Genomic DNA, 25,846 nt, shown 5'->3' with positions numbered 1-25,846 from the left:
TCCCCATTCTGAAGAAGAGTTAAATTTAGTAATATCTCGAGAAATTTACAGAAGCCCTTAGCTTAAGAACAAAAAAGAAAGTATGTGGTTCAGGTTCCAATACAAAATTTCTCTATACCAGATACGCTATCACCAACACAATCTAACCATGAGTATTAATATTCAATGGTACTGTATCATATGGTTGTTCTTGTTTCTGCTCATGTATTTTTTAAGCCTGGTTTAATTTTTATTCACAAAATTGAGATATATGACAAGGTTTAACCATCAGGAGCTCTAAAGAATGCATTCCTCTTCACTGATACTTCGGTAGTCCCAATGGACATGATTACAGAACTTACAGGTGTCAGTTCAGCCTGTTCTTCTGTGAAGTCAATATGACGCTTGGCCTGCTTGCTGGGACATCTCAGAGAAATAGCATGCTGTGAAAATGCAGGAAGGAAGAAAATGACAGGTAAAGGAGGTGGAAAAGGGCAGTTCTCGTTACCATGCAGGAAGAGAAAAGATCACTGAAATGGACTGTTGAAACAAAACAGTAATGAAAGTTGCATGCACCTCATTGTACTGTGCAGAAATAGAAAAGATAAGAACCTGATGATCCTAACCCTTTATAATTTAAAGATAACCTCACTCTTCTTCTGGACAGTAGAGCTCTGTGGCAGAACTACCCAGAAATACCTTGTACAGTACCAATTCATACTTCCGGACTTCAAACTGGCCTTAACTGCTGTTTAGCAGTACTCACCATCTTCTCTCCTCTCATCATCATTCCTCTAAACTTGTTCTAAGTAGTTTCCAAGTTGTTCAAGTTCCTGCTTTCACTCTTCCACCTCTTCACATGCCCTCACTCCCCTCCATTCCTAAGAAAACCACACCTATCTATCATGACAATCTTCATCTCTAAAAGGTATCCTGCAGCTATGTCCATATCCTCATCCTTCTCTCCAGTTCCATGAGTTAACACCTGCTTCTCCCCTCTAAAGCTAACCACGTCCTAGATCCCACTCATTCCCCTCTAACATCCCAGCCACTGACACTCAACTGGTCCAGCTTACTGGGGATGGGAGGGACAGAAAAATATTCTTTTGGGTACCCTCCGCTTGTTAAACTATTATTTTCTACTTTTCACTGCCAAATACCCTGAATTCAGCTACAGTGTACCTCTTGCACTTATAATTCCCTGCAATCTAGCATCCGCCTTTCTTCTCCAGTCTTCACCCTCTGGTTGTAATGCATCCTGTAATTCATTCTCAAAGTCATCAGTGACCTTTTCACCAACGAGTCTGTCCCTCCTCTCCCAGTACTTGCTTCACTGTACTAAAATTGCGCTGGTTGTCTGTTTTGACATCCCTCTCCTCACACAGTAAGTTATAATCTCATAAAGGCACTGTGCATTATGTCCAGTCTTACCCCTTACAGCACAACACAGTGTCCAGGTACTCCAGCATTTATGGAATGTATGAACAGCTATTTCTTCTCGGCTCTCATGCCACAGGCTTGGCCAGACCAAGACTGATTTTGCTTTCCTCTACGTTTTCTCACTCAACATATTCTATAACACTGTGTCAGTCACCACATCAATGGGAGGCTTATCAAATCTATACTGCCAATATCCTCATTCTTAGGAAATGAGTACTTAAGTATTAATAGCTAAAAGGGCATGAAAAATGCAACCAACTCTCAACTGGTTCAGGGGAAAAAAAATATATATATATATAAAATAATAAAGGAAATGTGGCAAAATGTTAAATTAGTGAACATGAGTAAGAGTTTCATGAGTTCTTTGTACTATTTTTTCAAAATTTTCTAAATTTGACATTATCTCAAAATAAAAAGTTAAAAAATAAATCTATTCTCACTAGGCTCAGTCTCACACACGCTCCCATTATATTTCCAAATGCTTACTGGCTAGTTAAAAAAAATCATAATCCAAGGCGTTCAACAAGAGATGGCTACGTGCCATGTTAAACAGTAGGATGGACCATTATTAGTTATTGAAATTCAACACAACCTTACCAAAAATGAATATACACATGGGAAGTATCAAAGACAATGTGGACCAATTTTTAAATCTTTACTGAATTTGTTACAATATTGCTTGTTTTATGTTTGCTTTTTTTTTTTTTTTTTTTTTTGCTATGAGGCATATCTTAGCTGCCCGACCAGGGATCGAACTTGTACCCCTTGCATTGGAAGGTGAAATCTTAACCACTGAACCACCAGGAAGTCCCTAATTTTTACCTCTTCCTTATCACTACTTTCATAAACCTAAAATCTGTGTTTAAAACACATAAGTGAATGTGAAGGTCAACTCACATAAAGTTTGCTCTACACCTTCTCAGTTTCAAAAAGTTTCATTTGTTACAAAGCTATCATGTTCTCCATCAATCTCTCAAAAACTCCACAAATCTCTGCAAAGTAAGTTATGAATCACTACTTTCTTGAACTGAACCTATAATGTGTACCATTTATGAGCCAGAATCTTGTTAGGGAGGATGTGTAGAAAAGCAGTGATCTGAAATATGAGCCATAATCAAGAAATGAATGACTTTCTACCAGAGTCATGGCTACAAAATACAGCATTTTCTTTTGATAGCTAACACTTTAGATAACAACTGGAAGAAAGTGGAGGTTTGTGAACACATATTAATGTTTCAATAAAAGATTTACATCCATTTTGTACTGAGGTTATGTGCTCTTCACAAATATTAAAAATAAATATAGCATGACGGTTAAGAATTCAGACCCTTATGGGGCGGCCAGAACACCTGGGTTCAAGTCCCAGCTCAGTCATTTCCTGGCAGTATGACTCTGGGCTTATTACTTCACTTGTTTCCTCATGTGTAAAATGGTGTAATGACAGCATTTATCTCCAAACGTTACTATAAAAATTAAAGGAGTAATAATAACATTATTATTATTAGAACGATGGGAAACCACCAGCCATCATTTGAATTTTATTTAAACCTCAATTCATTTAGATTACAGCTAGCTTATAGTTGTCAAATTTTAACAACATATTCAGGAATATACTAAAACACCACCAGATGGGGATGTTACTACATAAATCTCTTTGCCTTTTTTATACTGCCTGTGTAATTCTGTCTCTAGGCTTGGATCTGAGAAGCCCTGGCTGGTCTAGCCTTGTCTAGATTCTCTTTCAATTTTATGATGAAGTAGCAAGGTAATGCTATAAGAGCTCTACAACCAGACTGCCTGGGTTCAAATCCTCAGGAAAGTTACCTAGTCACTTTCTGCTTTAGTTCCTTTCATTGTAAAATAGTGGTAATGGTACCTATTCTCAAGGCTCTGTACAAATTCAGTAAAAGCACCATGCCCAGCACAGAATAAACAATAACACAGTAACTGATATTATTTTCTATTTCTCCTCCTCTTCTCTTTATTCCTCTCCTAGATATTTAACCGACTGTTATATAGCCAGTATAAGGTTCTTTACCAGCTCTCCCAACACAAAACAAAACAGACTTCAAACCAAATAAAAATGCTTTTTCGCTTTCAGGTTTCTAAGAAATCCACAAAACAAGTTTCAGGGCATATATGCCAGTGCTGGCTGGGTGGTGTGTTTGTACCTCTATCCCTTCTATTAACTTCCTAGGCCAGTGAAATCTAGAATTAAAATACCAAGTTGGTACATGTGGATAGATTTCAGTGAGATGCAGCAAAATAGCCATTAGAATTTTAGGAGAAATGCAATTGTAATAACTAGCAACTCCAATCTTTCAGATATGCAGGCCTCTTAAAATTTCAGAAAGCCCTGAGATCCCATCTAGCTATTATCTCAGAGCAAAAAGTTGCTTTCTGAGAATAACTTGGGACCTCAATGCCAATGCCACCTGACATTACAACAAACACAACTGCTGTCTTCTTTCCAATATCTCAAAATTTATGCACATATTTATTCTTGAACGAGTTCTGGAAAGTGAAAGAAGTAAAGGAATTACACTGAAGCTATCATATGCCATGGTGCATCTCAAAGTTATTAACATACTGGTGTATCCATAGAGATTTCATTAAAAATAAATAAATAAATAAATAAACCCTGTACACATGAGGGGGAAAAAAAACACAACATTGAAAAGCTTTAGTAGCTCAGATATTTACGAATTTTTCCTATCAAAATATTTACAGTACATCATCAAATATTCTTAAAGATTCACAAAACTTTTTGAATCTACCATAAGCTTCAGTAAAAGTTTCTAAAAGCATTTTCATTTTAAAAATGTATGTTTAAAAAAAAAATATATATATATATATATATATATGTTTGTGTATAAGATTCCAAATTCAGAGGAATTGTTAGTTTAAATCCTACCAGAAAATAAATATATAGGTATACTGTAGCACTAATCTTTTATCAGTAAACCCTACTTTATATAAAATTTATAACATGCAATTACTATGTAAATTTGCAAACTGCTGTCTTATTAAAAAATAGTTTTATCTGTTAATGTGAATAAAAGTACCAGTAAGTCAACTGCAACATTTATTTCACATTGCTATAAAGAGTTTTCATTAGAATTTACTTCAGCTACAATGAATTCCAAATTTAAAAACAGCAAATGAACACTACTGATGGATTTCATAAGCATACTAAAATTATTTTGTAATTCGTTTTTATGTTTATCCATAGAACGAACTCATATTTTTACACTAAATCAAACGTTCAGGAAATAATAATTTTTGATGATCAGCTTCACTTTATTTTTAAGATAATGATAAAAGTTGGGAGGCAAATGTTATAGTTTTGGAATTCAAAAACAGACTTCCCAGTTATTTGACCTACTTAATCCCTCTTTGAAATAATGTCTCTACCAAAGGGACAGTTGGAGGCTTAAATGAAATAACATATGTGAAGTACCTGAAAGCACAGTATTTCAACAAAAGTCAAGAAAGAGAAAGGCAAGAGAAAAAGACATACTCTTCCTGATGTGAAATTATACTATGCCTACCCCTGTTGGCTTCAGAGAACAAGCAGGTAGAAAGAAAAACTATAAAATTACTTTGTTTTCAGATGGGCAGTTTGAATACCCACATTCCCAAGATGCAATAGTACCAATCTCAAACTGATTTTTCTAACTGGTATTAGTGTCACTAGACTTCAGTGAGAGTAACTATTCTGTCCTCGGTTTCTTTAGAACAGGTATAATTACTGCCTCTAAGAACTTAGAGGTGTCTAAAAAAAAAGTTTCACTATCAGATTTTCCTATGCTACTTCACCCGCAGCACTCCATCTGTCCACCTTGAAAGAAAACTGCTGATAATTTTAGAGTACAGAACTTTTAGACAAAGATGGATTGAACATGTGCATATATTTAAATGCTTGTTCAAATGTCTGATTGCTTCTATTAGGAGCCAAATAATGTTCTAGGTGCTAATGATACATTAGGAATCAAATAAAAATTTTTGAAAATTCCTCTTCTCAAGGAGCTTACATTCAAGTGGAGAAGACAGACAAGCAAAACTTTTAGAGTAAAATAAAGTCAAATATATAGTATTCTAATGGTGATAAACAGAAAAATAAAGTAGAAAAGGGAGATAACAGGCTTCCCTGTGGTCCAGTGGCTGGAAATCCACCTGCTGAGGCAGGGAACACAGATTGCGTCCCTGGTCTGGGAGGATCCCACACACCACGGGGCAGTTAAGCCCTCCTATCACAACTCCTGAGCCCTGCGCCTAGAGCCCCTATCACAACTCCTAAGCCCTGCGCCTAGAGCCCGTGCTCTGCGTCACCGCAATGAGAAGCCCATGCATCACAACAGAGAGTAGCCCCCGCGTGCTGCAACTAGAGAACAGCCAAGCACAGCAATGAGAACCCCATGCAGCCATAAACAAATAAGCTTTTTTAAGAAAAGGCAGGTAAGTACTCACAGTTCAGAGGAAGAATTCATTTAAACAGGGTGATCACAGAAGGCCTCACTGGGAAAGTGACATGTGAGCAAACTCCTGAAGGCAGTAAAGGGGAACCTGAGGAAGTGTATCCAGGCAGGGGGGGAGGTAAAAGGGCTCTGAGGTGGGCTCTGACTTCTGGCAAAGAGCTGATAAAGCAAGGGAGGTAGGGAAGAAAGGAAGGTAGGGGCAAGCCATAGAAAGCGGATCTGGTAAGGCCCTGCAGGGATTTGGGTTTGAAAACAGGTAAGATACAAAGCCTTTGGGTTTGAAAACAGGAGGGGCAAGATCTGACTTACCTTTAATAGGACCACTCAGGGCTGCCATGGGGATAACAGACTGTTAAAGGAACAGTGAACACAGAAGACTAGTTGTGAGGCTAATACAACATCTCAAGACTATGTTGGCTTGATGGCAGTGAAGGTGGTGGGGAGTGATTAAGTCTGCATATATTCTGAAGTTAGGGCAACAAAATTGGCTGCTGGATTGAAAGGAGGATGGGGAATAAAAGAGAAGGAGATAAAGACTCCAAGGGTTTTGCTGATAAACTGGAGGGACACAATAGCCGTTAACTGAGATGGAGAAGACTGTGGGAGCAATAAGTCTGGGAGAAAAGATCAGGACTTCAGATTTAGACCAGTTAAATCTGAGTTATCTTTCCGATGACCAATTAGAGGTGTTGATTAGAAAGAGGATGCGTGAGCTTGGAGTTCAGGGAGAGACACTGGCTAAAGAAACCTGTATTCCCTTGAATCTAAAGATGATTTGATGCTGGTACTTTCTTGATCTTTATCAGAAACTGTCAACAGACAGCTTCAAACAACACAGTGTTACTGCCATATTGCTGACAGTAAGTGAGAGATGCTGACTGACTTTTGAACACGGCTTCTCTACCTTGACGGTATTTTGGGTCAGATAATCTTTGCTGTGGGGGCTGTCCTACTGTAGGATTTTAGCATCACCCCTGGCCTCTACTTACTGGACATCAGTACCACCCTTCTATCACTGACGATCAAAAATGTCTCCAGACATTTCTGAATGTCTCCTGGGGGACAAAACAGGTTCTAGTTGAGAACCATTGTTTTAGAGGGATTAGGATGTAAGGGGGGTTAGTGTACCTTAAATAAAAGAGATGGGGATTAAAACTGGGGGGTTGTCAGTGTATAAGATGGCCAGAGAAGTAGACAGAGAGAAAGGCAGTCTGATGCCTGCACCCTGGGGCACTCCAAGGTTAAGAGACTGTAGACAGGAGGAGACTGTGAACGGCCAGTGAGGCAGTTCTACTCCCTCCATAAATCCCACTAAAACAAAGAAAAAGGATTTTGTTGTTGCTACTGTGTTAAAGACAAACTCATAAGAAGACATGACAAAAATCTAGAAGCTAGAAGCATGTGGTTGAGTGTACACAACTCAGCATGCCCCAGGAAAGCTGAATGCTAAGCCCAAACTGCAGAAAAGCAGAGAAGCACCCCAATTTACATTCTGTAACCTCAAAGCAGAAGCAGAGGAAGTGAAGGTGGGATGAAAAGCAGGACTGGCTGAGAGCATATTTAAGAAAGCAGTTAATTCCCAGATCTTTCCTGCCACCAGCAGTGGTCTCAGGTTCAGACTGATATTCACTCATAGGACCAAGAGACCACAGCTTGGCACCTGCAGAAAGACAATGTGCTAGCATGCAACATGCCATCTTCAGAAGGAATTTACACAACCCACCAGGGGCCTTAATGGACCCACCATTGTAAGAGAAAGAGATCATCTGAATAGGCACAGACATCACCCTGGCTGAGGGAACTTTCACACTCCACAGGAAGCAGTCGTGCATTTTGACAGCCAATGTGTGGAGATTCCAGAGTCGCTGGAGGCGTATGTTCGTGCTCACAACAGTCACATGCTGCACACCATGACCAAGTACAGAGTCTTCTCACAGGCTTCTACAGTTCACTCACAGTCTCCCTGGCCCATATGCAATCACCAATCAGGGTCAGTTTACAATAAACAATATTACTTGGATACATTCTATATTTATTAATCAAGTTTTTAGTAAAAGGATGTCAGGAAAAGGAAAATCGAAGGTTATTTCCCATGGAAAAAAAAAAGGCTCAGATCTGCTGTTGTTAAACCTTTCTACTTAACACAGTGATTCTCAAATGGGGGCAATTTTGCCTCCAGGGAATATGTATCAGTGTCTGGAGACTTAATAATTTGAGGGATGTATGCAGTTATTATGGCAGGCTTCCCTGGTGGCTCAGAAGGTAAAGTATCCATCTGCCTGCAGTGAGGGAGACCTGGGTTTGATCCTGGGGTGGGAAGACCCCCTGGAGGAGGGCATGCCAACCCACTCCAGTATTCTCGCCTGGAGAATCCCCATGGACAGAGGGACCGGGCAGGCTACAGTCCATGGGGTTGCAAAGAGTCGGACACAACTGAGCGACTAAGCACAGCGCAGCACACGCAGTTCTGACACCTGGCGGAGAGGTGCCAGGGACGCCGCTCAACATTCTACAAACGCACAGGACAGCTCCCTACAACAATTATCTGGGCCAGAACGTCAATAGCGAGATGGGTGAGAAACCCTGACCTAGAAGGATTAAATGAAAGGTCGTGTGGAGGACCATTTCATATCCCATGCCTTCTTTCCCAATGGGCTGTAAAGCCCTGACAATAAAGTACACGCCCTCCACACAGGGGACTGGAAGAATCTTCCCTGGAGAAGCTTATCCACCTGAGAGAAAAAATGAATGATACTAGAATAAAGACTTCAAAAGACAAAGAGGAATTTTAAGATGAAATTAACAAACACCAATTTTATTCAAACCAAGTAAAAAGATTTAATCAGCTGGGAGAAAGTTTGGAGTTGAAATAGTAATAAACATACGAAAAATTATTTTAAATTTTAAAGAATTAATTCCAGGAAAAACAAAATGTAATGTCCTCAAAAGGAAATGTAATGTAAGTATATACAGTTTAGTAGTGAACTGCAAGTATACAGGTCATGATAATATAAACACTGAATAGTTACCCAACCAAAATAAATTGGGAGGAGAGGGGAGAAAGGAGGGGAACTGTCTACAGAGCACTATATCCTAATTAGCTATATCCTCATTTTCCAGAATGAGAAGTCAGTAAGTAACACAAACAACTGAAAAAAAAAATCAAAATACAGCAATATAACTGTAGATTTAATGATAGGTAAATACACTAAGAATCAGCTAAAAGAGTAGAAAGCACTTATCCCTGGGAGCAGAATACAGCATGCATGTATTTTTTTTTTTTTTGTAACAAGTCTCTTTACAACTTTATGACTCTTTAACTTCATGCATGCAAAACTAAAATATTTTTTTAAAAACTGTATTTGAGTCTGGTGGCAATTTAATATACAGGTTTGGGATCTAGTAAGCTTCCTTCAGTTTTCTTGGCTTGAATCAGAACAGACTAGATACGAAAAAAAAGTTCCAGATTTGTTAAACCACTGAAACAAGTTCCAGATTTGTTAAACCACTTTTCTACCCATCTTGGCAAGGCAACAAAACAGGCTGATGGAAAAGACTTTAACTCCTTTCCTTGTCTTTTCCTGGCTTACTCACAGAACTTTACATTAAGGTCTTATCTTAAAATATTGTATCATTGTACACTGGCATCCTTGCCCATGGATGTCACTAGATACCATGTGAAGTGTTTGCTAGACTTCACTTTTTACTTTATTTGCTCTTCAACTGTTACTTATAATGAGTGTGCTTTTTCTGAGGGAACTCTTGCAATGAATGTACCTTACAGATGCAAACACATACACCAAGATTCTTACTCAGTGCATAACCTGTCCTCATGCCTCTTGACCCAACTCAAGATTGAAAAGAAAGAACATACAAAACACAGAATAAACAAGAAAGCATATCTCTAGTAAACTATTACTCATATCAAAAACAGGTAAGTCTAAAAGATGTTAAGTGATACATGCTAAGGAGCTGGTGCTAAAGATAATGCCCAGGTTTCTCAATGGAGAAAGCAGTTTTCAACAGAATACAAACCATTTAGGAAAGTTTCATTAAATAAACAAAAGTTTATTCTTTGATATAACTTGCTAACTTCCTTTACAAGCAACAAAACTCAAATTTATCTTTAAATTACCATGATTCATGCTTCTTTTGTGCTCTACAATGCCCAGAATGAAGCCAGGTACATGAGTGGGTACCAAGAGTTACTGACTGATAGATATTGACCAACTAAATAAATTAAACCAACGTAACAGATACAAACTTTGAATTCTCTGCAAGTCCTTAAACAATGTTTTGTAAGATTTTAACTTAGTACTGATTAATACAAATTATTTTACTCTATTAGAAGAGCACTGTACGTATAAACTGAATGGAAGGCTGGTTTTATTCTGCCCCATCCATTTTCTTTTTTCTTGCTGCTACCTTATAACAAAATAGCTTTCTCCTTGATGAACAAAACTCAATTTTAAAAATTCTCCTTTATCAAGCTCAGCTTTTGCTAAACTTATTTCATCCCAAATCCATTCCTTATCCTCACCTCCATCATATCAGAAAAACTTCATCTTTTAAAATCTGTTCATGTCTATTATATCACTTTTGACACTCTGAACCACAGTATGAAGAAGGGAGACTATGTACTATTAGTTTGACTTTTCTTATGAGAAATTGAGGTTCACAAAGACTGAATAACTCATTTAGGACCAGTGGGTAGTAAGATACTTGGAACCAAGTTTTCTGATTCCAAGTCCAGTGGTTCTTTCCACCATACTACATCAACTCTTTACTACTAAAATGGAGTAAATGCTGAGAACTTATAATCTAGGAGAACTATAATGGGGATATGAGCCATTTTTTCAAGTGGCCATTTTATAATAAACATACTAAAAAGCAATTATCAGCTTAATAGCTATCATAACTTAGTAAAATATCAAATATAAATCACATTTCAAGCTTTTTAATCATATGATACAACTGACATTAATATAAGGACTTCAAATAGTCATAAGACTAAAACCAAAGAAACTAAATTTTTTCTTAATCATCTTTGTGACACTGCTGTATCTGGTAATACATTCTTTCTATAGTCTGAGTTTAAAACTTAGCTCAGAGATATTTCTGATAAATTTTAAGTGTAGGAAAAAAATGAGAAAATTTATTAGAACAGGATTGAAAAAATACCATTGCCTCCTTAATACTGAAGTGATAGGGAAGAAAGTTTCATCCACTTACCTCAGTGATTGGCTGCCCCTGATGTGTCAAATCCAGTTCTTGAGGGCGTGCTACTTTATCAATATCCAAAGAGTCCATGCTGGAGGTTGCAGAAGTGATGCTTGAACGAGAGGAGTTACTAATGGAGCGTACTTCAGCATCGCTCACTGTGCCCGCCGACGCTGTTCTCCTGTGCTGACTAGTTACTAAGGGTTTAGTATCTTCTAGTACAGACTGCTGGGCAGCCTCATCCATGCTCAAGGAGGCCTGTTCTAACTGTGCGGTGATGTCATCCAGGGAGTAGTTGGCATGAGATGGTTTAGTTATCCTGTTGGATGAAGAAGACAGTCCTTTCAAGGTGCCATGTTTTGATGTATGTCGGCTAGAGGGTAATTTCTGAGTGGCCTTTGTTTCTGTGACTTGACGCTTAGTATTTCCAGCACCGATACTGCTGAGTTCCTGCTCTATTGAGCAAAGATCGGCCATTAGGGCATCCAGATCCACAGTTTCTCCCTGATTCAGAGCTTCTGCAATGTTTCCAGAACACAATGAATTAGAATTTACACATTTTATTATAAATCAGTCAACGAATGCAAGAGGAAAAGCAAAAAAAAAAAAAAAAAAAAATCACCCTATTGGGCATAAAGCCTATCAAATACCACAATTCTAACAGTTTTTTGTTCATTTTAAACTCCAAGAGAAAACTTCACAAGCAAAGAGCCCATCTTTTAAGATTTGTGGTAATCAAAAGAGAATAAAATTATGAGTTGAAAGATTAAAAAAAAAGAAAAATTTTATGCTGTTCTATTAACCACATCCCTCATGCAGTTTTTCACCAGAGGCTCTAAGTGTTAACATGACCATAGCCCTAGTAGAGATGTTAATACCTAAAGATCAGAGGGCATAAAAAGAAACATGTTAAGACCTAAAAAAATTACTATTGAAATGTCAGCTCCACTAGGTATAGTTCATTAAATAAAGGCCAGAAGGGCTGATTTTCTAATTAATAACAAGTAATTTCACTGGACTTTATCCCACTGCAAATATAATAACACAATTAAGTTTGTTATAGGATTCCATGTGAGGATATACTTTGCCAATTACTAATAACTAGGAAACTATTTTAGTTATATTCCAGTTAGTTTTTTCTCTGATCATCTGAATTAGTAATAAAATGCACAAATCAAGAAATATTTGACTCAGTTGTTACACATATATAGTTTTTATATTGAGCTATTTGGAATTGTTGCTGTATTATTTCCACATTACATAACTTAACATACTATTTTACATTTCATTTTCAATTACATCTTACCATTCAAGTTGTATATGGAGAAGCGATAAGAAAAATTGGCCATGTTTGTTTCCTGGCGAAGAGGAGATCTTTTTACTGGTTCCGTGGGTTTGTCAGAATCCAAACTCTTTTTAAAAAGAAAGTTTAATGAGTCATATTAAATTCAGGACTCAATTATAATAAAAGGTGAATAAAGTTTATTCTATGATTAAGTGAACTGTCATAAAATAGTTAATAAAATCAAAGTTCTTCTAAGTATTAGCCTTGAGGAAAAGCATAACTGGTTTTCACATCATTTTGGTTATAGTTTTTTCAATTTTTAGATATATGCTTACTTAAGGCACTTGACACAGTCATAGTTCAGAGTAAGTATCTCCCCAAATACAACGAGTATAGTGGTTGAGCTCATTTTACATAAATTCACTATACAATAAGGTAGGTACATGAATATGGGATGTGAGGATAAGATATAAAAGGGAATAATGTAGAGAATTTTGTTATCTCTTTCCTCAAAGGAATTTGGTTTTGGTCCAACTTAGCCTCATTCTTAGAATGAAATACTCTGAAGATAAGGCACAATTCTGGACTCAAAATTATGAGAGCCACGATCTTAACAGAAAGTGGCTATAACTTTAAACAATGATGGAATACCCTGTTCTTTTCATGTTCTATCAAGGTGAGCGTAAACTATAACCCAGCTATACTGCCTGTCCTAAGTCTACAATTATATTCTGCACTTTAGGGTAGGGTGTTTCGTAAGTTAACTCACCACCTTTTTATTTATTTTTTTTCCACCACCTTTTTAAATGACCCTTTTTTTCCCCTCTCCAACCTTTCTACAATAAGGAAAATAAGGTGGTTACAACAAAGAAATTCAGGGAAAGGGTCAGTAGTTATTTAGTGTCTTATTAACTAAATATGCAAATATCAGGATTAGTCTTTCAAATTTTTAATTTCCCTTTCTAATTATCAAACAGATTTCAAACAAAAAGAATGTTGAACAATCTTTTTGTAGAATCACAGAATTAGATAGAGTGCTATCTTTCTTATTCATTTGTTTTAACTGAATCCATTTAGACAGTGTCTATTCAGATTTTAAAGCTATCATCTGAAAGAGATCCACAACTGTTCAGTGCTTTATTTCAAAGTTTAATGAAACAGCTAGGAAATTCTTCTTTAACCTCAAACCTAATTTTTCCACTACAAGTTAAGGCCTAATTCTCCTCTCAGTGGAAATGAAGAGTGACAGGTAGGTAATGTTTTCAGTAAAATCTAAGGATAATTTAGGACATATTAAAAATCAATCTATTTATCAGTTCAAATAAACGAATACTTATTATAATTATCTGCTGTGTCCATGGAGCTGGAGCAGAAAGGGAAATGACAGGAAATATTCCTTGATGCCAAGAAATGAGTACTCTAGTGGAGTGGGGTTTTTTTAACCTTTTTTATTTTTTTGGTGGTGGTGGGGTGGTGGTGGTGGAATTGGGTTGGGAGTGGATGTCATTGAGAATGTGAAAAAAGCCATGCAACTTCTTGCAGAAAAATGCAAATACATGCAAAATTTTACAAACAATTTCAGAAGATTCAACAACCACTAGAAATTTAAAAATGATTTAATATAAAGTTGAAAATCCATTAGCATTGTATGATACAGGTGCATGGATGACTGTGGCGAACTAAAATAATCAATTCTGAAGTTTTAGCCACTAACTTAGTAAAATATTGTTTGAAAATTTCGGAAGTGTTAAAAAGTAACTTACTAGCAGTGAGGGGCGGGGCTTCCCAGGTGGCACTAGTGGTAAAGAACCTGCCTGACAAAGACAATGTAGGAGATGTTAAGAGACACGAGTTCAATCCCTGGGTCAGGAAGATACCCTGGAGGAGGAAATGGCAACCCACTCAAGTATTCTTCCTGGAGAATTCCATGGGCAGAGGAGCCTGGCAGGCTAAAGTTCATGGGGTTGCAAAGAGTCGAACATGACTGAAGTGACTTAGCATGCACGCACAGCAGTGAGCGGTATTCTCCAACAGTTTTACCCTGTTCTCTGTAAGACAGCTTCATACATAAAAAAGGAAGGTCAAAGCAGTAATTTAGTACCCAACTTTTTTGATGAATGGCTCTTACATGTGTATGTCAGGGAATTTAAAATATACAGAAGATTTATACAAATATACATAAGATTTTTCTGTATTCAGTAGAAATGTTACCTACAGTGGGGTAGCATCAAGTCTACTCCACCTAGAGTGTCTAGGCTTATACCTGCCTGTCTTTCCTCTTTTTTGGCCTCTCCCCAAGGATGGACAATAAAACACACAGTCAAGGAAACCCCTGGGAGCTCCCTGGGTGCCTAGTGTTAGGATTCCAGGCTTTCACTGCTGTGGCCCAGGTTCAACCCCTGGTCAGGGAACTGAGATCCTGCCAGTTTTGTGTGCATAGCCAAAAACAAAAAAAATGAAAACCCCACACATGACAGCTGGCTCTCACATACTTTCTTTCATTATTATTTGCTATTTCCTCTACTTTACTTCCTCAGCACAGAACTGCATAGCCTAGTCATCATCTCTAAGCCATAATCACTTCTTTTTAAAGAAAAATTAAGAATTAAACTAAAATGGTTTGGTAACTACATAAGAAAAGAGCTTTATCACCACAAACGCTGCTATTTCTCCTGATTGGAGATGAAGAGAATGACCTTATGAAATCCCATGCTGTGCTGGTTGTGCTTAGTCGTTAGCTGTGTCCGACTCTGTGACCCCATGGACTGTAGCCCACCAGGCTCCTCTGTCCATGGGGCTTCTCCAGGCAAGAGCACTGGAGTGGGTGGCCATGCCCTCCCCCAGAGGATCCTCCCGACACAAGGATCAAACCCAGGTCTCCAGTATTGCAGGCGGATTCTCTTACCATGTGAGCCACCGGGGACGCCCGAGAATACTAGAGTGGGTGACCTATCCCTTCTCTAGGGGATCTTCCTGACCCAGGAAACGAACTGGGATCTCCTGCATTGCAGGAGGATTCTTTACCAGCTGAGTTACCAGTGCAGCCCTAGTAAGAGTTAAAGTGTTCTTCTCAAAACTCATCATTAACAGGTTATGGTCACAAACATGTCTGCTTTTCAAAATGGTCTAGCAATAATTACATGAACAGTTTCTCGGTTTCAATTCCAGAATGATATGGAAAGAGATACAGAAACAAACTAGTACTTTAAGTTTCCACCTTACCATCTACTCTTCTACTGGTTAACAAATTTCGTAATTAAGTAATTTAAACAAACGTTCTTCCCAGAGATATCAGTTAACGGTGAATGAAATAAGTCTTGTTCTAACGTTTTCACTGTTGTAAAGTCGTGTGCATGCTCATTCATGCTGACTTTGTGACCCTATGGACTACAGCCTGCCAGGCTCCTCTGTCCATGGGGTTTTCCAGGCAACAGTACTGGAGCAGGCTGTCATTTTTCACTCCAGGGGATCTTCCCAACTCAGGGATCAAACCCACATCTCCTGCTGCATCTCCTGTGCGTCCTGCATTGTCAGACAGATTCTCTACCACTGAGCCACCTGGGAAACCCGCCATAAAGTTAAAATTGTTTTAACAAACTTAACTATCTTCATATATATTGAATATAATGTATTAACCAGGGTAGTAATAGTATATGCTTTTATTCTAAAAAGCGACCTTGTTTAGAGGACAAAATAGTTCTTTAAAAAACAAAAACAAAGATCCAATAAAAGAAAATGAAAAAACTTTGCCACTGTTTTAAAATGCAGCCAGGGATGAAACTTTGTCAGTATTCTGGGATCATGTAATAGAAAATATCTGCATGTGACAATATCATTTATGCTGTAAAATGTGTTCATATCCACTAAGTTACGAAATAGGATTTGCTAAAATTTAGATTTTTACATTTTAGGCTTTAAAGCTTTTTAGTCAGCAATTCAATTTATAAAACAAATTTTAGAAATCCCTCTAGATACACAGAACTTCTGTCAAAAGCATTAAAAAAAAACAAAACACAAGACTCCTTAAAATAACCACAGAAGAGAGAATCTTGTGTTCCTAGAGTTACTATTCATTTACTTGTTAATGTTTTAGACATTTTCTCTTTATAGCAGTATTTTAAAACATAACCTATGTTCATATCCTGAGGTCTACACAGTAAAATCTGAACACACAGTGATGACTTAAAATTCTCAACCAGTTTTTCAAGCACTGTTTCTAACCTGAGTGAGTTTGTCTAGCTCCCCCAGCCAGGCCCCAAACATTTTGTCTAGGTCCTGATCTTCCTTGTCACTGTCTTCTTCAGCACCATGGTCAATTTCTTCATCCGACAGTTGCTCCATCTGAAATACAGATATGTGTACAATGAACAATTATATGATAAACTTGAAAAATCACACAGTTTATGTTCTGATATATATTCAAACCTTGAAAACCAAAGACTATATTATAAAAGGAAACTGGAAGTCATAAATGGAGATTAGGTTGACAAGTGAATAGAAATGAGCGATTAAGTCTCAAATTTTTAGGAAAACAAATTATCAGATAAAACTTTGGCTATCTGATGTGAAGAGCTGACTCATTTGATGAGACCCTGATGCTGGGAAAGATTGAGGGCAGGAGGAGAAGGGGATGACAGAGGAGATGGTTGGATGGCATCACCGACTCAATGGACATGTGTTTGGGTGGACTCCAGGAGTTGGTGATGTTCAGGAAGGCCTGGCGTGCTGCAGTTCATGGGGTCGCAAAGAGTCGGACACGACTAAGCAACTGAACTGGACTGAATCAGAAGTAATGATTTTTAACACAAACCACTCCCATTAGTCGGAGAGTATTATAGGAGTAGAACTGTACTCTGTACTCTCCACTAATAGATCCTGCAACACACCAAATAGCACAGAAATAAGACTTTAGTAAGTTATTATCTTACTTATTCTGTAAAAATCCATTCAAATAAGTATATATTCATCCAAAAAGTATTTCAGAGAAAAGACAATGCAAAATCTTGAATCTATTAATAGTTCAGTTTGTTGAATTTGTTCTTCCTTCTATCTTATCCTTCCTTTCTAACCATTTGTCTTTTACTTACTTACCTGTCAGTCCCTGAAAAATTCAAGGAACTAAAACTCAAATAGAAAACTTCAGAAAATTAGAGTTGAAAACATTAAATTCATATACAAAATTTCTTACATGTGGTGACTTTTCATGTTTAAGTCCCCTGAAAGAAGAGATATTTTCTTTTTTCCCATTAATAAAATGGTATCTGATGTGGAATTTGCATATTTTGTGAAAGGAGGAAATTTTTATTTTGTGAAGGGAGGAAAAGTTATATAAAACAAGTAAGATCAATGACTGACCAGATACTTAAAATTCTTTAAGTAAGATTAATCTGATTAATATAAAATATTTCATTATTAAAGGCTCTAAGAAATCTTCAGTAACACTTAAGCTTTGCTTAAATCAACATATCCCAAATTTACTTGACCACAGTATCTTTTCCTTCTATTTGGAGTAATACCTATTAACTCTCCTAGGGACATAATGAATATCTTCATTGTACACACCATACTCTTGACTCACATTTATGAAGACACACATTTTGTTCTAGTGGTTCTGGGCAATATTCAGAATACAACCTGTCAGCTACCTTGAACAATTTTTCAGAGTAAAGATATCCTTAATCTAGAATAAGAATTTGTATACATCTTATACTTCCAAAGCATCAATCAACAAAATTACCTCTGTGATCCTTATATGTAGTTATGAGATACATAAGGAATTTAACTAATTGATTAGGTGCCATGAAGTTAAACTTTAAATCTGATTTTATTATATAAAATTTTATAGAAATGGTCAAGCAAATACTGTTGCAAAATCAAAACTGATTAGCTCTAATGAGGTTGAAAATCAGACATCTCACTTAACCAATTAAGAAATTCTCATTTCTTAATTTCACTACTGTAACAATGTATATTTCAGGGCATTCTACCTTGACAAATGGAAAATGAATCAACTAATTTTCAAATGCATATTTGTGGCTCTTAAAGAGATTTGGTTTTTATAGTTCACTTGTATTAATACTATTTCTAAGGTTTTTATTTAGTGTTGAATTATTTACAGATCAATCTCAATAGAAACCTGTTATTATATTTCATTAAGTTAGCTACTTATGAAAAACAAAAAAGTACAAAGAAAAAGTTCATCTGATCAGGCTGGCTTAATTATTCAAATAATGCTAGTTTGAGAACAGCAAAGAGCAGTAATACTCGGTTTTCCTTATGAGGGCCAACAAGCAACAGAACTGGAAATGTAACAGTCAACTTCCTTTTCCTCCCTAATCATCAAAACTAAACACACTGGAATAACCCAGAAGCAAAGATATTCTAGGAGGAATTCTGCTTTAATATAATACTTATGCTTGCACTTCCCTCTGAGCACACACTGCAAATGTCCAAAAGGAAGATACTACACTGGAAAAATAAAACATTAGGAATATTATTTTATAGTGCAAACACAAAACAGTTCAAAATGAATATGAGTATTTTAAATTATCATGGATCCAAACAGAATTACAGACTTCACACCAAAGTTTGGTGTGTTCTGTGAGTTTTTTCTTATTATTCAAACCCAGTAATTATTTGGATTCTAAAATTTTTCTTTAAATATTTTAATAGTTTTGTTTTTATCTAGACAACTATTGACTCAAGGAACATATGACTTCAGGAACAATGACAGAGTCATGAAATAAATGAAAAATTTGAAATAATGATTAGACTTTTACCATTAATGTAACTTTTGCCAATTTTGTCCTTTTCTTGAATTTCTGTCACCACATGGGTTATTTTATCTAAATGAACTTTACATTTTATTCAGAGACTTCTCCATAAAAATTTAGATCCTACTACATTTCTTAAAGGATCTATACTCTAAAACAGAACTCTCCATTCCCTGGAAGGTGATGTTAATTTTTATTCTTCTACCCCCAAGACGGAATTGTTTCTGTTTACTATACACACCAAATCAGGAGCCCCCAGAAAGTTCACAGGCTCTGCACTGTCCAAAGTCAGCAAATCTGGTAAGGCGATTCATTCTTTGTGATGTATCAATCCTGTCTCCAATTAAATCACAATTCCAAACCTGAATTTTCCCAACATGATGCCCCTACTAGAAACGATGACAAAAGAAAATGCAAATTAAATTATACAACAGTCAACTCTCCCTCCAAAGAAAAAGGGAAATTAAAAAAAAAAAAGAATTCATAAATTTTGTTTTAAAAATGATTAGGATTTAAATGGATAGCTTCTAATGTGATGTTTTTCCTTAATGATGTGGAAATAGGCCCAAGGAAACTATAATACATACTAGAACAAATACTATTACTCTATTAAATTAGGTACTTTAGGAGGAACATTAAAGTTTCACTCAAATTCCCTGCTCCATTACATCTGATGGAAACTATGTCCTTAAAGAACAAATGTACCCGGTCACAAAGGAAAAGGTTTACTCTTCCAAAGCGCAGACGTACTGCACACAGAACACAACTCAAGCTGCTACAAGCCCAGAAGGCCCCTCGCGGTCCTGGCCTTCGGGGACCTCATTGACTGCTCTTCCTCCTCTCTCCTCCAGCATCACTGTCCTGCCCGCCGGCGTTCCTTGGAGCAGGTTTAGGGAAGGAAAGGTGTGGATTCTGTTTTAAAGACAGACTGAGAGATGCCTGGCAAACATCCAACTGGCAAAAAAATTAGGAAATTAGGACTCAGGCATTAGAAAGTTTAGTTAGCCTGAGTATTATTTCAAAACCATATGTCTGTTACAGAAAATAACAGGTTAAAGCTAATAATAATTTAACTATATTTTAAACTAGTTTATTTTATTCATGAAGTAAAAACAGAAATAAGGAGAATGATCCATCAAAGTTTATATGCTAAGTTGGTTTCATTTCACAGATAACAGTGAATAACTGTGCTTTCATTACTAAAGGTTAAAATGTGTAATACACATAGTAAGGCTCCACTAAACATAATGAATCTATCCATTTAGTATGCTTTACTATGAACAATATTATATTATTCCCACCAAGTTTTCCATGAAGTTAATTATTCAAGCATAATTTCCCTATTAACCTTACTCTTGGAAGACATTTTAGTTTACTATTTGATTTCCTCACTGCAAGATGGAATGATGATCTTTATCAAGAAGGTGGGCTTAGAATAGAGCTTAAGGATTTGAATAAACATATTCCAGGTAGGGCAAACTATAAAGAGCAAAGAAGGTCTGTTTTCGTGAGACCGTCAAATAAAACAAGGGGGAAGAGTCCTGAGACTTAAAAAGTCAAGGACTAAGGAAGGACCAGGTCATACAGGACCTCGAAAGTCAAGCCTATTTTTTTTTCTCCCTCCAGAAGGCAACTGGGAAGAACTAAACACAGACATGAAGGGGGAAAGGGGAAAAACAGTAGTCAGAGAACACGGTACCTGTGTAAGAGTTATTAGAAAAGGGGAAGACCATTAGAAAGCCACTCTGGACATTAGAGAGAAGTTTAGAGACAATTTAGAGAGAAATTCAGAGTTTAAAGAGAAATTAGATAGGACTTAGTCTTGATAGGAAGTACAACGTACACCAGTCACATACTTGGAGTGGCACCCTGGCTACATACCATGTATTTTTCTTGCCACTCCAAGTATGTGACTTGTATAAGTGTGCTTTCTCTCAAGACTTAACTTCTATCTAATTTCTCTTTAAATTCTAAACTCTAAACGGCTTAGCATTTCTGGAGCATAGGATGTGTGCTGTAGACCCATGGAAAATGGGGCTGGAGAGCAGGCGGGGCGACATTATAAGCCATATCAGAGTTTGGACTTGATGCCACACAGCGATGTTTTTCCAGTTGTGGTCTGCTGATGCCCTGCATGAAAATTACCTAGGGTGCTTCTTCTTAAAGTCAGCTTTTAAATGGGCTGCCAAAGGTCTACTGACTAGTAATATCCAAGAGTGGAACATTTTTAACAATTCCCCCAGGGCTTTGCTTATACCCACAAAAGACTGAGAACTGCAAGAGTGCGTCATAACTACTGGGAGGACTTCCCAGACAAAAGTAATGCAGTTTTGCATGACCACAATTTGGTTAAAGGCAGAACAATCTAAGTAAGTACTCCCAAAGACCATAAAGAAGCTAATAAGCAGCATCACAATCTCCTAAGTAACATAACACAACCCAATTACTCCTCCTCCATGGAAGAAGCAAGTTCCATGTTTCTTCTCAGAATTATTTAGAATTTCAGTTATGTCCAGTTAGGTTTCAATAGCTCTAACACAAAAATAGTTTTGAAAACACCACCTGTGCTGTTTTAATTTGATAAATAATTCTAAAGAAAAACAGGCACCAGAGAAGGGGAGCTGTGAAGACTTCCAGGTTCAAGGAGTGCCCCCAACTGTGTAAGATGTAACTTTTGCAAAATAAAGGCAAGAGGAAGGAAACCTAAATCAGACAAAAGAAACAATAAGGAAAAAAGCTCTGTTAAATTTAGTAAGACCAAAAAAAAAAAAAAAAGAGGAAGAGAACCCATCAAAAGGAGGGAGGAAGTCAGAGCCGAGAAGGAAAAGGAGAGAAACAGGACACAACAAAATGTAAAATGAAGTGAGAATTATGGGAGATAGAGGGCTATGAACTAACTCATTTGAATAAGGCACCAAAAGGGATGTTTCTCTCTGGACCTAAAACTGTAACTTAGTTCTGTTGTGAACTAAACGGTAGCATGTGCAAACTGCCCAAATGGAAACTGAGAACTTAATAAACCAATTGAAAACAGTGTAAAGGCAAGGTTGGTAGAAAAGGAGAAAATAAACCAATTGAGTTTACATGAACTCTTTACAGAATCAAGATATTAAACGTATGTAGAGCAACATTTTTCTCAGGTTTTACCTTTTAACTTTGTTGGACTTTTTAAGGCACTACTAAACTTTTTCAAATTATTAAATGTAATGAAAACATTCTTACACTCTTTTGTTCAGTAAATTCTTCTCCACCCAGAAGCCAGATAAATGTTTATATAAATTTTGTTTTATTTTGCTATTCATTCTTTTATTCAGTTACTACATTTTTACATAGGTAGCTTAGTTTTGGACAAAATGTGAAAGGGAGAACCTAAACCTGATTTTTCTCAAAATTCTAAATTTCCCATGCTTGGTATGGTTTCTTAATTTCTATATCTATGCTCTATGCACACACTAGGTTCTTTTTTTGAGGATCATCTTCCAGTGTGAACCTTTTCTCGATGTAAACATCACTTTATAGCATGTTATTAATTTATAAAGCAGATGAATTTTTTTTAAAAAATCAGAAGTTGCTTTCTGTATATTCAATCACTTAAGTTTTCTCTGGAGGTTAGTGCTCCTCAACAGAAAACACCCAAGTTCAAAATGGTGGTGGTTTAGTCACTAAGCCATGTCCTACTCTTGTGATGCCATGGACTGTAGTCCGTCATGCTCCTCTGTCCGTGGGATTTCCCAGGCAAGAATACTGGAGTGCGTTGCCATTTCTTTCTCCAGGAGACCTTCCTGACCCAAGGATCAAACCTGGGTCTCCTGCACTCAGGTGGGTCTCCTGCACTGCAGGCAGATTCTTTATCGACTGAGTCACAAAATTCCTTGCCTATAAATAGCATTATGCAAGATACCAAGAAAGCAGAAAATATCTTCCATGACTTCAGAGAATGATAACCTTAACTATGGGAAAGGTGGTAAACACAGAGGTATCTTCATTAACAAATTCTCTAAGAACAAAGTTCCTTTTGTAGGCCTGCGTATAAAGAAAGCTAAGGTCTCCTAAGAGTTGAAAGAGACTGAGAAAGAAGCAAAGCGCTTCTGCAGGAGCACACCCAGTAGACAAACTGTCCATGGGGGGACTTGCATGGCCTGCTTCTCTGGGAATGAGCAGACATCTGGAACTAAGTCTTGTAAAGTTTCCACATGGAACTGAACTCCCTAAAAAATACAGAGGTGTACTATTCTTGGGCCAGCCACTGTGAACCCCTCCTTATCCAGAGGAAAGAGATATACTAACGATGGTGACTCACACGCTTATGTCTTCTCTATTTCTGTTTCTGTTTTTTTGACAACCCAGGATGTAACTAATACATCCTCTTCATTATCACGTACATTAACCGTGAGGTAACTGAAGATCATATAAAGCAGCATTAAAAACAAACAAGAGTTCTTATACAGCTGATAGAGGTTAGAATGCCCAAGAGCTAAAAGTCAAATCAAAGCCAATTTTGTTAATACGATGTTTTATTTATCAAGCACTTAAATACAACTCCTAGTAAAGGAATTCTTTGAACAGGATGAGCCATATTCATGCTTTTATTTACACTGGATTTGCATATCTTAAGCTACTAAATCCCAAACAGGAACTGCTTATCTAAGTGGAAAAAACAATCTTGGCCCAATGCTCTACAAGAAACTCCTAACGTACTTAGAAATAAGACGTTTTAATGATCAGTTTTAATAATTACTTATTACACATACCACGAACCATAATCTGAAATCACAGAGCAACTGAAAAAGAAACAAAAAACTGAAAACAAAAAATAGTAAGTGCAAATTTCTTAAGTTTATATTTTCAAGTTTATTTCGGAAACTGTGAGAAAATTAACTTCTGTTGTTTTTTAAGCCACCAAGTGTGTGGTGATTTGTTATACCAGTCCTATGAAATCAATATCGTGCATAAGTGCATGTATATATATACATATGTATGTGTGTGTGTCTGTGTGTGTATATGTGGCTTCCACAGCTGCATCCAGAGATGTTCATCTTACTCATTTTGCTCCACACTTGGGACCTCTCCTGCTATACTACATGGGTCTGTAGTTACCTTTGGAGGTGAGCATTAGTTGTTTGGTTGTGTCTGACTCTTTGCGACCCCATGAACTGTAGCCCACCAGGCCCATCTGTCACTGGGATTTCACAGGCAAGACTACTGGAGTGGATAGCCACTCCCTACTCCAGGAGATCTTCCCAACCCAGGGCTTGACCTCAGGTCTCCTGCACTGCAGGCAGATTCTTTACCATCTGAGCCACCAGGGAAGCCCGCAGTTATCCTTGGGATGGCTGATACTGTTCATGCACTCCCCAGATTCAACTGAAAAAGAGGCTACAACTTTACTACTCTCTTGGGTAGGAGAAACTGTCTTGAAATTATTGAAAGCCTCATTAGGGTGGTGGTCGACTACTATTTTTCTCCACTTTTGTCCTATTCTCTTATAAGACAGCTAAATGCACAGCAGGAAATACAGCCCCTGAAAGGACCCCATACTTTGGGAGACAGAGAATGCTAGACAGCTGTAGCCTGTAGCACAGAAGCCATTTGGATTAGACTTGAATTATCAGTATGAACTCAAGGTTTTCAACAGATAGAGGAAAAGGGGAGGGTAGAAATAGATATTATGTGTAGGTGTGTTTACAGATAAGTCCACTGAAAAGGCCTCATAGCAGTAGCAATTAGAATATCTAGATCCCAGTTTGGGGTTACATATTCTACCCCAAAAGTAATCAGAGATCCTTAGAACAATGATTCTAGAGAAAATAACAAGATGAGGCCCTAGAATACTGCGCCAGAAAGTGTTCAATAAAGATGGGGACATGTCATAAGGACACAAGAGCCAGCCAGAAGGGGCCTATTCTGGGATCATTTAAGATCAAAATAAATTATTACACAAAGTATAACCTACTGATTAAAACAAAAACCCACAAATCAACACTGATATCAGTTATGTCTGACTCTTTGCGACCCCATGGACTGCAGCATGCCAGGTTTCCCTGTCCATCACCAACTCCTGAAGCTTGCCTCAAACTCATGTCCATCGAGTCAGTGATGGCATCCAACCGTCTTATCCTCTGTTGTCCCCTTCTCCTGCCTTCAATCTATCCCAGAATCAGAGTCTTTTCCAATGAGTCAGTTCTTTGCAGCAGGTGGTCCAAGTATTGGAGGTTCAGCTTCAGCATCAGTCCTTCCAATGAATATTCAGGACTGGCTTCCTTTAGGATTGACTGGTTGGATCTCCTTGCAGTCCAAGGGGCTCTCAAGAGTCTTCTTCAACACCACAGTTCAAAAACATCAATTCTTCAGCACTCAGTTTTCTTTATGGTCCAACTCTCAAATCCATACAAGACTACTGGAAAAACCATAGCTTTGACTAGAAGGACCTTTGTCAGCAAAGTAAGGTATGTGCTTTTCAATATGCTGTCTAGGTTGGTCACAGCTTTCCTTCCAAGGAGCAAGCATCTTTTAATTTCATGGCTGCAGTCACCATCTGCAGTGATTTTGGAGCCCCCCAAAATAAAGTCTCTCACTGTTTCCTCATCTGTTTGCCATGAAATGATGGATTGGGATGCCATGATCTTAATTTTCTGAATGTTAAGCTTCAAGCCAGCTTTTTCACTCTCCTC

General features: G+C 37.4%; 1 protein-coding gene across 3 annotated transcripts in view; it reads right to left on the bottom strand.

Annotated features, from left to right (window-relative positions):
* RAPH1 (Ras association (RalGDS/AF-6) and pleckstrin homology domains 1) overlaps nt 1–25,846 on the bottom strand; it is a 97,852-nt gene that overhangs the window by 42,372 nt on the left and 29,634 nt on the right. The window contains exons 2-5 of one of the 3 annotated variants that reach the window (XM_065930757.1): nt 16,624–16,743; nt 12,424–12,529; nt 11,130–11,635; nt 342–422 (exon numbers count right to left, since the gene is read on the bottom strand). In XM_065930757.1, the coding sequence (XP_065786829.1) occupies nt 342–422; nt 11,130–11,635; nt 12,424–12,529; nt 16,624–16,743 (813 nt within the window). Of the gene's footprint in view, nt 1–341; nt 423–11,129; nt 11,636–12,423; nt 12,530–16,623; nt 16,744–19,416; nt 19,504–25,846 lie in introns of those variants that run through there. The other 2 variants (XM_065930756.1, XM_065930755.1) reach the window with 2 other exon arrangements.

This window comes from Muntiacus reevesi, chromosome 3, assembly GCF_963930625.1.
Source record: "Muntiacus reevesi chromosome 3, mMunRee1.1, whole genome shotgun sequence".
Classification (NCBI taxonomy): Eukaryota; Metazoa; Chordata; class Mammalia; order Artiodactyla; family Cervidae; genus Muntiacus; species Muntiacus reevesi.
This window is presented reverse-complemented; position numbering and strand designations above follow the sequence as displayed.